At 45.4% G+C, this 13,111-nt stretch overlaps 1 protein-coding gene across 2 annotated transcripts in view; it reads right to left on the bottom strand.

Annotated features, from left to right (window-relative positions):
• Positions 1 to 13,111, bottom strand: part of LOC137439577 (homeobox protein cut-like 1) — a 436,829-nt gene that overhangs the window by 92,808 nt on the left and 330,910 nt on the right. For both annotated transcript variants that reach the window (XM_068135458.2, XM_078768104.1), the window contains exons 6-9: positions 9,193 to 9,269; positions 7,959 to 8,025; positions 7,043 to 7,094; positions 6,407 to 6,541 (exon numbers count right to left, since the gene is read on the bottom strand). In XM_068135458.2, coding sequence (XP_067991559.2) covers positions 6,407 to 6,541; positions 7,043 to 7,094; positions 7,959 to 8,025; positions 9,193 to 9,269 — 331 coding nt within the window. The remainder of the gene's footprint in view (positions 1 to 6,406; positions 6,542 to 7,042; positions 7,095 to 7,958; positions 8,026 to 9,192; positions 9,270 to 13,111) is intronic.

Below are 13,111 nucleotides of genomic sequence, written 5' to 3'. Positions count from 1 at the left end.
TTCTCAAGTCTGGGTTGGCATTTATTGAGGACCACTAGGGGGAGGTGTTGTGGGTCGCGCTTTGGTGGTGGCACTGCGGACGGCCAACTTGGGACTGATGTGGTGACCACCCGGGCATGCGGCCTGGCACTCTCCTCCAGGGACTCTGGGACAACCAGCATGTGGTGACCTGGCATGGTGGTTGGTCTATGGACGCGGGTCAAACCGAATGGACAGGGATGGAGATAGCCTGCCGGACAACCATTGGGGCATCTGTGGAACGTGATGGTGTGAGTGACCTTCCACAGATGCTCCGTTGTGATTTATGGACTCTCGGGTTGGGAAGAGAGCCATGGGGATGTGAATCGGGAGATGTGTAACGAGCCGAGCATATGGGCCATGCTCGGCTGGCATGTGTATGGCAAAGCATCCTTCTTTGGTGAGGTTAGTAAAATGTGACAAATGTTTGGCATGGGTAATCTGTGGGTTAGATGGAAATTTAAGGGTGGATTTTGAAATGCCATGGTGGACACTGTACAGTGACGCCATTATTGATCCAGGTGTGTAGACCAAAGTGTTGGAGGCTGTGATGAAATTAATAGGGTAGCAAGGCACAGCTTTCAACTGGTTGCGGGGGCAACTGTGCTGATATTTGGGACGCGGGATGATGGGGATGTAGTTGTGTAGCCTGAGGGTCAACGTGGTGCTGTGCGTGTCCGAGGTGTGTGGACCATGTCTTCTGGGTGGGTCTCCTGGTGGAGCATGGCTGTTGACTGGACCTTGGTGTGGTCAAGTGTGGGTGAGCACTGGGGGGCTGCAGTTCTGTAGTCGGACTGGGGGATGATGGGGAGGTGCAGGGGACGTGGCTGTAGGGATGCCACGCACTGCGACCGTGCCCCCCAGGGCCGAGGTTGTGTGTGCGGTAGTGTGTGTTGTGGCAGCAAGTGCTCACCACATTGGCCAGCTGGGGCTGCTGCAGCTGTGTTCCTCGCAGGGGGGGCCAAAGGATGGATGGTGGGTCGCACCCTTATGGACACTCATGGGCCATGTTGGCGTTTTGACTGCTCACCTTGTCCCGGTGACCCTTGCACGGTAGAGGTGCAGAGCTGTCGTGGCCATAGGTAGTTGTGTAGCGATGATCACCGTTGGATGCGGATCCACATACCTGCCAGTGTAGAGGGGACAAAAGAGAAATTTGGAAGGATTTGGTAGGCCCAATGTGAAATTTGGGGAATTGTATGGGTGGATTGCACTTTGAACCTGACCAACCTGCAACTACCTGCACTTGAGGTGAGTGTTTTGAGGAGTACTGTCCCAGGCTTCAGGATTTGCTTTGGGAAATTGGGGACATGTAATTTGGAGTTGGGAGGCGGGTGAGAGTGATGACATGGCCGGTGAGGGGATGGAATGGGAGCCACAGTGTCTTGTGGGTGGCGTATGTTTTTGTATTGTGGTTAGGTGTTTTGATGTGGTCGTGAGAGTGGAACCTGGAGAGTGAGTGATGATTATTGGAGATAATGAGGGGCGATAAATTGTGCTTTTTGGAAATGTGCTAATGGAAAGGTGTAAGGATTTAATGATTCGAACTGTGAATGGGATTTCACATTGGCAGGCCATGGCAAGCCTTGTAACACCTTTTACACCATCTATGAATTGTACTGAATTGTGCTGAGTTGTGTGGAGAATTGAATGGCAGCGGGGGAGGAAGTGTGTTTTGGGGACCATGGGTGGGGAAGGTGTGTGTGTCCGCAGGTACAGAGCAAGCTCTGAGGAGCGATGCCTGCGGGCCCCCCTCTGCGGCAATTACCCCTGGCAGCCGGTGGTAACTGGAAATTGGAGCTCGTCGGTGGAGGGTCTGGTTGGGCGCCGCGGGGTGAGGAAGTCCCCCGGTGACCCGTGTTGCTGCGCGAAAGCAGGAGGCAAAGGAGCCTGGTGTGTGTGGAGACCCTCACCGGCGAGGTAACGGCGGAAAGGGGCTGTTGGGCTGTCACGGGGCCAAGAGGTAAAGGGGGGGGGGGCAATGAATTTGTAAGTCGGTTGACTTGTTTTTGGGACTGCGGGCACCACAGCCTGAGGCGCCCCCACCATCTTTTTGTGCGGTACCTCCCCGCTGCCTAGTTGAGGAATGCACACACACGTGAATGACATCAATGCCATGGTCCTGCAGGGGGTGTATTGGGAATAAGTGCTTTGTTGATTTTTGCAATGCCTTGATGACCTATGGAATGAGAATGAGTGGTTAAGGGGTCTGTGTAGCATGAATGTGGGCGAAATCCACCGAGCCGTGTCACTCACCTGTAACATCTGGACAGGGCCCGAGGAAATTTAGGGGGATGCATTGGGGATGGCCCCGCAGGTAAGGTTGAGTCTTGTGGCATCCACCGGGGGACGCGGTCTGTAGACCGGGGTATGTACAAAGGTTAGAGTTTTGAGTTTTGGAAAGATGGTTAAGTTTTGTGGTTAAGTTAGTGTTGTGTGTTGTTGTTTCCTCCCTCCACAGGAACAACGAAGAAGATGTACATACTTGCATGATGGTTAAGGGGTTCAGCATGTTAAGGAAGTGTAGGTAGGTAGTCCGACTCACTTCCCACAGCCCTTCCTGATTTATTTCATAGGTTAATTAAGTGTGTGACAGTAAGTGTTAAGGCTGGAATGGTAGCCCTGCGGTGAACCTTGCAGGAGCTACGGTTCCAGGGGGGGGGCTGTGTTATGAATTTGGTAATGCAACATCTAGAGCTAGGTAGATCTGAATAGGTAGGTATTCGGCTGTCGTGACAGGGACTCTACATGTAATAAGTTATTGATGTTCAGGCGGTTGTCGGGGTAAGATGTATGAGTGTGGATCTACCTGGAGATTCGAGTGTTAAATAGTGAGGGATTAAAGGTAACGCCCCTGTGAGTATCACCTAGTAATCAAACCTTTGTCCTTTATGGCACTGCAAACCACATAAACATTAGTTAGGTCCTTAGTGCAACATTAAATAATTCCCTTTCCCTGACATTGACTTCGTAATAAATGGACACCAACCAGGCCAAGAACACCGCCACAATACACCGCCACCGTTTACACCTCCAAGGCCGACAAACCTCGCCTGCGCACCTCAAAGGCCTACCAACCTCGCTGGCACGTGTTACACCAGGACCGCGGGGTCACGGACGGGAGATGTCAGGAGTCGCATGCCGCAGAGGCCGTGACCTGGGCGAGTTGGGAGGCTATGATTGGCTGAGGAGCGCGCCAATGTGACGTCATCGGCCACCAATATAGGCGACGGTCGGACGCCATTTCGAGAGTTCGAGTTCGAGTGGAGTCCAGAGTTCGAGTTCAAGTGGAGTCCAGAGTTGAGAGAGTTCGAGTGGAGTTCGAGTGGAGTTCGAGTGGAGTCCAGAGTTGAGTTCGAGTGGAGTCCAGAGTTCGAGTGGAGTCCAGAGTTGAGTTGAGTTCAGTTCGAGTGGAGTCCAGAGTTGAGAGAGTTGAGTCGCAGAGTTCGTTCCGTTGTTACAGTTCCGTACCAGAGTTCGTGGCAGTTGGCACAGGACACGGTTCGTTGCACAGTTCGTCGGAGTTGGCACAGGACACGGTTCGTTGAACATTCGTGACCACAGCTCGTTGCAGTTGGCACTTGGTTTTGGTTGCTTCGTGCAGCCCTGCGGTGGACCGTTGGAGCAAAGGAGCTCGTGGTGTGTGTGGGCCGTTGGACCGACGAGGCCTGGTGGCGCTTGGAGGCGGACGCAGAGGGCCGTGGAACTTGGAGCGAGGTGTGCGATCGGGCCGAAAGGAGCGGTGTTGGACGGCAGCCACAAAGACGACGAAAGACCAGATAAGCCCGAATCCGCGTACATTTTGAACGACGTGACGTGTTCTTTTCGTAATTAATCTCCCTCGTTTTGTGTTTGATATCAGTCGTGTGGGGACGTCCCGATTTAGTTATTAGTATTACCGGCGCGTGTTTTTTTCACTGTTATTACTTTTCAATAATAAATCCTTATATTATTTTCTGTACATATTTGAACGCAGTTTCCTGGGTGTTTCATTTTAATAGATAAGGCTGTGGAGCTCGTTGCGTCTGGCCTCCCGCGCGTTTAACTTTGTGTTGAGCTTGAATCCGCCATTGAGTTTTCGCCTCGGGAGTGTAAAGTCTCGCAATCGGTCATCCGTGTTACCCTACGGTGTTCACCAAGGGTAGTCACGCGACAATACGTATAAGATGTATTTTTTGTTTTTTTAGTAGGACCTATTGCTTTGATTGCATGGCATTATACGTAGTGTGTTCAAAAAGTATCCGACCTATATTTTTCGTGAGTAAAAAAAAAGAAGCTAGGGTGGCGTTGATTGGTGCACGTATGTAGGCGATCCTAATGCGCATGCGTGAATTTTTTCCCACCTGCAGAAGCTGTCATTCGACGGCAGACCGCCGATGAGTGAGGAAATGTAAGTGAGCGCCGTCGGATTTTCGTTTTTGACAAAATGACGGAAAAACTTGAACAATGCTACTGCATCAAATTTTGTGTTTCATCAAACTTGCATCAAAACTGCAACTTGGTTTCTGGGTCGTACTCATAAACCCAGGACTCATCGCCAGTGATCACTGTGTTGAGGAAGCTGGGATCGCTGTTCACAGTCTCCAGCATGTCCTGTGCGATCTCCAAACGGAGTTGCTTCTGCTCAATCGTTAGCAGCTTTGGTACGAATTTCGCTGAGATTCTCCTGAAGCCCAAATCCTCCTTCATAATGGAATGAACGATGTTGAATCTTGCGGATCGTTTCCACTTGGGAATCGCCAAGCTTTACACAAAATTTGATGCAGTAGCGTTGTTCAAGTTTTTCCGTCATTTTGTCAAAAACGAAAATCCGACGGCGCTCACTTACATGTCCTCACTCATCGGCGGTCTGCCGTCGAATGACAGCTTCTGCAGGTGGGAAAAAATTCACGCGTGCGCATTAGGATCGCCTACATACGTGCACCAATCAACGCCTCTCTAGCTTCTTTTTTTTTACGCACGAAAAATAAAGGTCGGATACTTTTTGAACACAGTAGTATTTGGCTGCATGGCAGGTAAAACCCATGTCCTTTAGCTTACGCTACTTTACTGTATATTGGGTTATCCTCCAAGCTTCCAAGAACTCACATACAACCAGACATATAGACATACAAACACAAAATTGAACACAACAAAATTAAATCAACGAGATTTCGATTCCCACAGCGGTTACCACACCTTCGTCAACCTTCAGTTGATAAAACCTGTTGTTTGAATAGTCTACTGATGCCTAATATTCAACGTTTAACATTCCTCTGTGTTATGAGCAGCGTATTTTTACCCAAGGTTTTCTTGGTAATACTGTTTTGGGATACGGAGTTCCACATGAAGGTTATTTTCATTGCTCTTGAACAAACAAATGTGCAACTCTCTCACCATACTCTGAATTCCAACAAATCTCTCTGATTAGAGGTGCCATCACATCAAGTTGTGTTGTACATATAACCTTTGCCCTGACATATTATGCTCACAAAATTGTGCATATCAGAATCACCTAAGATGAATTCGATTATTCACATGATAGGTTTGTTTCGATTTTTGTTATCTTTGTGGTATTGTTCAAGTGGCATAACCCCCGCTCTTGCAGGGAAAATGGCCTTAAAATGCCTGTTGTATTGTTGTTGTTGTTGTTGTTGTGGTATTGTTCAAGTATAAAGGTCATTTGCATTTAAACGAAAATAAATTCAAGAATCTTTGTTTTAGCATGGCCTGTCAAAGAAAACAGAAGACATTCCCATAAGAAGAAACAATAACTGCTTAATACCATCAACCCACTGGGAAAAAAAATATTGGAAATTACTCTCACATTACCATTTGACTAGGTGTTGAACTTGACCTGTCAACCAATGCAATTTTGCTGTAAAGGCTCGGCATATCCTCCTCCAGCGACCAACTTATCATCGTCATTGTCACAAACGTTATTTTGACAATGGCTTGTATAAATGTCACAAAAAAATTGAGCAATGAAAAAGTGAAAGCAGAATCTATCCACAAACTCGAGCCTTCACCCAGAGCCATTAAAGCAATCAGTACTGTGCCCCAACATACAATAGAAATGCAGGGCGGCTGGGAGGCAGGCATAATTAACTTCCTGCGAGCGTGCGTACCAGGTTCGTGCAGCGACAATAAAAATAGAAATACATATTGCGCCGCGGAAACAGAGATCCGGAGCCGGATGGCGCTGCCGTGATTTAGCCCAACTTAACACGAGGCGAGAATGTGGGAGGCATGGTCATCGAGGTTGTTACAGATGTTCAAGTGTGCGAAATCATAAACAAAAACAGCGAAAGCGCTATCGCTGGTTTGTTTAGCAACAACTGTTTTCACCGTTTTCTGGATGAACTTATGGATAGATAATTAGCTACCATAGGGTCAGGAGAATAGTCACCGTGTGTGCCCTGGTAACGTTCCGGTTGCAGATACCCTGATCCGATTCTTTAACCAGCATGGCTGGCCCACCCTCCCTGGCGCCATCTGACTCGTCTTGCGGGATTCCTTCATCAGCCAGAGCGTCTCCTCCACCCTTCAGAAAGAAACACATTATGAAGAGAACAGTCTGCCAACCATTGTTTATCAATTGTGAAAACAATTGGTGACGAACCATCGTCTTTACTGCATATTGACAAAGCATTACCATTTCAGCCACCTTGGTTGTGAAAATAAAAGACACTTATATTTTCAAAGAATATCCTGATCAGCTACAGATTATACAAGTTCTCAGTCAAATGAAATGATCTCTTTTGAAACATGAAGAGCAAAAGCAATATTAATTGTATGCTGTCACAGTTGCTGAGCTTCAAAATAAACAGCTGTCTATAGTATTGGTGCATTGTCCAATGGTTTTTGCGAATATGATCGTTTATGCTGTCATTTAAAAGCACGGTGGGTTAAAGGAGGAAGGAAAAGCAAAAAAGCAGCGTCGCAAGATGCAAACTGGCTGCATGTCCACAGGCTCAGACACCCAACTGAAATAGCCCTCCCACCCGCTGCCGCCGTCCGTTGCCATAGAAACTGGCCTCCGTACCTGCCTGGAGCCATCTGGGCCGGGCGAAGCAAGGCGAGGCGCATGGCTTGCTCTGTTGGGGAGCCAAGAAAGGGAAGACATGAGAGGGAGAAAAATGACCTCAACAAGAAATAAAGTGCAAGGAACAGTGTTGTAAATGAGAAGTAAGATTAAACCAAGAATGACATTGTACAAGATAAAAGGTAAAATAGCATGAATACAGGGAATTTTAAAAATAGGAGAAAAAAAAAGAAATATACAGAGTAGCTATATATGTTGTTTTAATTTGGGAAGATGTAGGAGAAGAGGGGGAGGAGGAGGAGGAGGAAGAAGAAAGGAGGAAGGGGTAAAAGGAAAGAGGGTAAAGAAGCAAAGATAACGCCTGGGGGAATTTTTACATACCAAAGGGTAAAATGGCAGAAGGGTGTGTTCAAATAATAATGGACAGGGAATGAATAAAAGGGAATAGGAAGTGATAAAGTAAGATGAGAAAGGAAAAGGATAAAGAAGAAGCAGTGAAAAATGAAAAAGAAGAACAATAGAGATTGGCATATTATTTATATTTTGCATATTGACCATTTATTGATTCAACAAAAAACATCAATCTCTAAATAAGAGAAATGCATGAAGATTACAGAATAAAACAATAAACAGATATTCATTGTAAGGAAACCATTGAAACAATAGCCTTTCAAGATGGACATTGATGCAGAGAGTTGAAAACCCTCTATCCCCTCCACAACGAAGCACATTTGATCTTATTCTCAAAATCAAGAGGAGAGGCAGAAATATGTCGATGACTTGGGAGTTATATCAAAGAGAATGCAATTATTTTAGCGAAACCATTCTTATAGAAAACGGTGGTGCAGGAAGTATGGTGCTAGCGGTGAAAACGTGAGAGTACAATATGAGAAATGAAAACCCCAATAGGACTCACTTTACAGCCATGACTGTGCTGCTGGCTACCTTCAGCTCTGATACCTCCTCATGTGTCCTTTCAACAACTGTGTGCCACACACACCATAAACAATATGGAGGCAGTCGCATTTATAAACATATTCTTGCTTTGCAACGAATCAGACCATCCAATGTGCAGGAACAAACGATTTTGAGTGTGCATGGGAAGAGGGGGGAGAAGGTTAGAGACAAAGTGAAAGAGAGAGTGAGAGAGGGAGAGAGTGAGAGGGAGAGAGAGAGAGAGGGAGAAAAGTAAAGAAAGAGAGACCTTTCTTTGCTTCATCACTATAAGCACACAGCCGTCTAAAAGTCAGACAATCAAGCTGGTGGCGGCACAGTCTTGCAAGCTTGCAGTTCCATGTTCTGGGCCAGTACCCACGGGCCAAACGCATACATACATATCACTATTATCGCTCGCTGTGCTTGCCTTTTTGCTTTTGTGCTGGAGTCAAGTTTTTCATTTAACTTTACCGGTGCCTGGTGGGTGGCCATGCCCTCTTAAAGCTCGTAGTTAGAATCCAATTCAAGTGCTTGATGCAGCAGCTACAATAGTGCATCTGGCTGTTGAAGAATGATGACTTTGCTGTTTAAGGATGATAAAACCTCTTTAATGGATCACAGGAAGTTTTGGGTAGAAATAAACGTATTTTTTTCAAAGCTTGAATTTAGAGGCATTGTTGATGTTACATATGCAAATGGGGAGTTAATTAAAGGTGCATTGAGAAAAAAATTGAGAACAAAATTGAGAAAAGGAAGGCAAAAGGAGGGGATTGAATGAGAAAAAAAAGGAAGGTGGGGGATGGGGAAGAGACAGAAAATGGAAAAATATATGCATGTACCTCTTATTTCTTCTCCACATCCCTTATTTCTCCAAGTCTCCCTCTATGTTGTCCCTCAACACTGATGTAGGTGAGTTCCCCACCTCCCCCCTCTCTACTGTTCTTTTGATTCTATGTCCTGATATGTCCTGTGTTCTTGCTCCTCCATGAGCCTCGACACTGTATTTGAAAAAAAGGAGGTTGGAAGGAGATGAAAAGGGGTAGAAGAGAGGTAAAACATTCTTTGCATTTGTATTATAGAGATTGTACCTTTTAAGGTACAAAATATTTCTGAGGTGGATATCAAGTCGATACGTGCAATGCAAAAGATCAGGAACTAATTGATCGATACAGGGAAAGCTATGGTGAGCAAGTTGATCACTGATTTTCACCCACCTGCCTGAAGATTCCGAGTGTGCCGCTCTGTTTCAGCCAGCTTTGCAGCCAGCCCCAGTTGGGCCTCACGCAGCCGTCTAAACCCAGAAAAAGTCAACAAGTCAGCAAGGGTGGTTGCTTCATAAGATTCAAGAGAAAAGTTTGGGCAAGGATACGTCAAAAGCAAATTAAGCTTCCAATGTGAATATTACTCTGATAATACTGCTAAAAATGGTATTAGATTTATGGGGCTAATCCTTCACAAGGTCAAAGGCCACTCAAGGTGCGGGCTACAAAAAAAAAAAACCACCTTTAGAGGCCATTTTTCCCCGCAAGCAGGGGTTGGCCTTTTTCGGGAACCGTGGTTGTTGTTGTTTTTTGGTCCCCTTTTTGAAGCAATGTTTTACGGCCGGATGCCCTTCCTGACGCCAACCCTTTTTGCCGCCTTCAACGACAAACAGGGAATTACCAGTGAACTGGTACTCAATTAGCCGACCTCGGAAGGATGACAGGCTGAGTCAACCCCCCTGGCGTTAATTCAGCGATCGACCGGGATTCGAACCCAGGATCCTAGGATCCTAAGTCGGCACCCTAGCCGCTAGCCCGACACCAGGGTTGGGCTACAATATCAATATGAAAATACTGTCACGCCTGCTTACCTACTTTGTGAAAGTGTTAATGTAAATACTGGCGCTTCTGCATACGTACTTTGTGAATAAGCATGTGTGGGTCAATAGATAAAGCAACACACACACACACACACACACACACACACACACACACACACACACACACACACACACACACACACACACACACAGTGTTCCAAAAATACCTGGACAACTTTGGTTGTTAATTATGTTTAATACCACAAATGATACAACCATAGTTTTGACAGTATTGTATTTGTTGAGTATTTGATGAGTATTGTATGACAGAGAAACTCAAAGTTTTCTTTATTTTCAGGTCTGGTGGTTTATTGTAAAAGAAAATGGTGACTCCACAGGAAGCTCAGTGTGTCGAATGGTTCATCGAGATGAGATCCGACACGCAAGTTTCAGCATAATTTCCATACAAGGTATGGAAGGAATTCACCATCGCGGAATAGTATCAGAGAGTGGTGCAAGAGGTTAAAGGTGACTGAAAGTTGGCGGAAACAGAAAAGTACCAGCCGACCAAGCACAAGTACAGCAGATGTTGAACAAGTGTGTGAATCATTTCCACAAAGTCGCAGAACATCAATCCAACGCGCATCCAGAGAACTGGGACTATCAACCACCACTGTACACAGGATCTTGCATAAAAGACTGAAGCTTTACGACTACAAGGTGCAGATTCACAGGAAATCAAACCAAATTATGGACCAAAACTCAAGACATTTGCCTTGGAAATGCTCAGTCGCATAGGGGATGACAAAGATTACCTGAAAAAGGTCATGTTCACAGACGAAGGATTCGCCTTCCCACAGATAGAAGACCTGCAACCCCATATCATTTTTCAACAGGATGGCCCTCCCCCTCATTAGGCCTTAGTCGTTTGAGCTATCCTGAAAGAAAACATTCCAGGTCGCTGGATTGGCTGAGACGGACCATTCACACGGCCCCCACGATCACCAAACATAACCCCTCGTTGATTTTTTTTCTGTGGGTGTTCTCCACAACATCTAGGTGGAAAACCTGCAAGATCTTCGTTCTCGGATCACAGCTGCATGCGCACTGGTGTACGGTGAGCCAAACATGGCAAGAACTCATGTACCACCTTGATGTACAAACAAACACGCTGAGTTTTTGATCAAACATGTACAACACGTACATTAAACATGTAGATGTACACATGACACATGTACAAACACACTGAACCAAACATGGCAAGAACTCATGTAAAACTGCCAGCCAACCTAGCCAACCAAGAAAATTCTGCCAGCCAACCTAGTGTATTCACAATTGAGGATATTCCTTCCATTCCATAACCAGTTATAGACCTCCGTATGTCACCGATACATTAGAGAACATTGAAGTGACTGAAGAATTAATGTTGAAACATCTCAAAACATGAACCAGCTTAGCCCCTCTCTTCACTTCGTGTGTGCGGTGCAACAACTGAAACCAGACAAGTCTCCAGTTCCAGATGGGATCCATTCTGAGCAAGTATGTGAGCCTCTCTGCTTAATCTGCAGGAAATACCTTGCTGAGGGAAAAGTACCATATCCACCTGGAGAAAAGCCATGATGTTGCACCAATCTATAAGGAAGGACCGAAAGAAGAAAGAGACAACTATCATCATGATAGTTTGGACTCAGTTGCTGGTTAGTTCATGGTAAAGAGAGTAAGATATGTGATTGCAGAACACATGGAATGCAGTGACCTAGTCTCTAACAGCCAGATCATGTGCTACTCACTGGGAATGATGGAAAACTAGACCAAATTCACAGACAATAACATACCTTTTGATTGCATCTATATAGATTTCGAAAAGACATTTGATCGTCAATTGTCCCACATGAGAGATTGCTGCAGAAGATGTACAACTACGTTATTAGAGGACATATCCACATGTGGATAAGAGCACTGTTGACTGACATAATCCAGAGGGCCAGAATAGAAGAAGTTGACCAGTGGAACACCACAGGGATCGGTGCTTGATCCCATCCTTTTTCTCATCTTTATTAATGACCTACCTGACTTTGTCATCCAGACGGTTGCCCTCTTTGCTGATGACACAAAGGCATTTGCTCCAGTCGACAATGATGTGGCCATTGAAAAATTGCAAAGAGTACACATGTGGACACCCTGGTTGAATGGTTGCAGTTATGGCAACTCCCCTTCAACTAATCTAAATGTAAAGTCACTCACTATGGGCAGAACAATTCGAATGCTGACTATGAAATCAACAAACTTGATGACTTCACCATAAAACCAATACTACTTTGAGAAGATTCCAGAGGAGCATTTCTTCAGCAGACCGCAGTGCAACCGTACCCAAGGACACAAACTCAAACTTTTTCAGAGTAACTGCAGGAAGGAGATAAGGAAAACACCAGTCGTCACACCCTGCGACAGTCTCCCAAGAGAAGTAGTCATGAGTACGACCATAAACCAGATGAAATCCAACTTGGAAAAGTGCTGGAAGGATGACGATTTGAGGTATCCAATTTTGGCAACGGATAAGAAAAACAGTCTGCAGACGAAATCATCCTGAATCAACTTACACCTTACCTGGTATCCTGTCAGGAAGAAGGCTAATTGGTGAGAAATTTGTTTCAAAAAACCAGAACGACCCAAAACACAAATGTCGTGAAAACAGATTTACAAAGAAAAGCAGAGTCAGAATCTCTACAACTATTAGAATGGTCCACTCAAAGCCATGACCTCAACATCATATAAGCTGTCTGGGTTTATTTCGACAGGATTAAAAATGAAAAAAAAAAATCAAAGGACAAATTACGGGAAACATTGCAGAATACATGGAACAACCTCCCAATGGAATTTCTCCAAAAATTGCAGGAAAGCATTCCAAAACAGATACCTGTTGTTTAGCCTGAAAAATGTGGTCACACCAAATATTGAAATTCCATGCATTAATACTGTAAAATACAATTTCTTTTTGTTTCTTTAATAAAACATGATAATTATAACACATTTTATTTATCAAACTTCCAAACAAACTTCCATCCAAAACCTTGATCTTTTCTACCCCCGCTAATTTCGGTCCCCTTGTGTTTTATACCTCTCCCCCTCCACCCCCCCCCCCCCCACTCCCACGCCTCCTCCCCCCAAGCCCTCTCCCTCCCACACTTCTCCCTGCTCTCAAATGTTGTGGTTGTGTGCTTCCCCTTCTCTCCCCATCTTGTCTTCCGCTCCCTCTTTTTGTATATTTTGTTTGTCTGGTTGATTTGTTTGTGAAATAAATGTTAGCTCTTTCACGAGCCTCGATTCAGTAT

Source organism: Myxine glutinosa, chromosome 14, assembly GCF_964187855.1.
Source record: "Myxine glutinosa chromosome 14, kmMyxGlut1.1, whole genome shotgun sequence".
NCBI lineage: Eukaryota > Metazoa > Chordata > Myxini > Myxiniformes > Myxinidae > Myxine > Myxine glutinosa.
The sequence above is the reverse complement of the archived record's forward strand: the minus strand, read 5'-3'. Positions and strand labels throughout refer to the sequence as shown.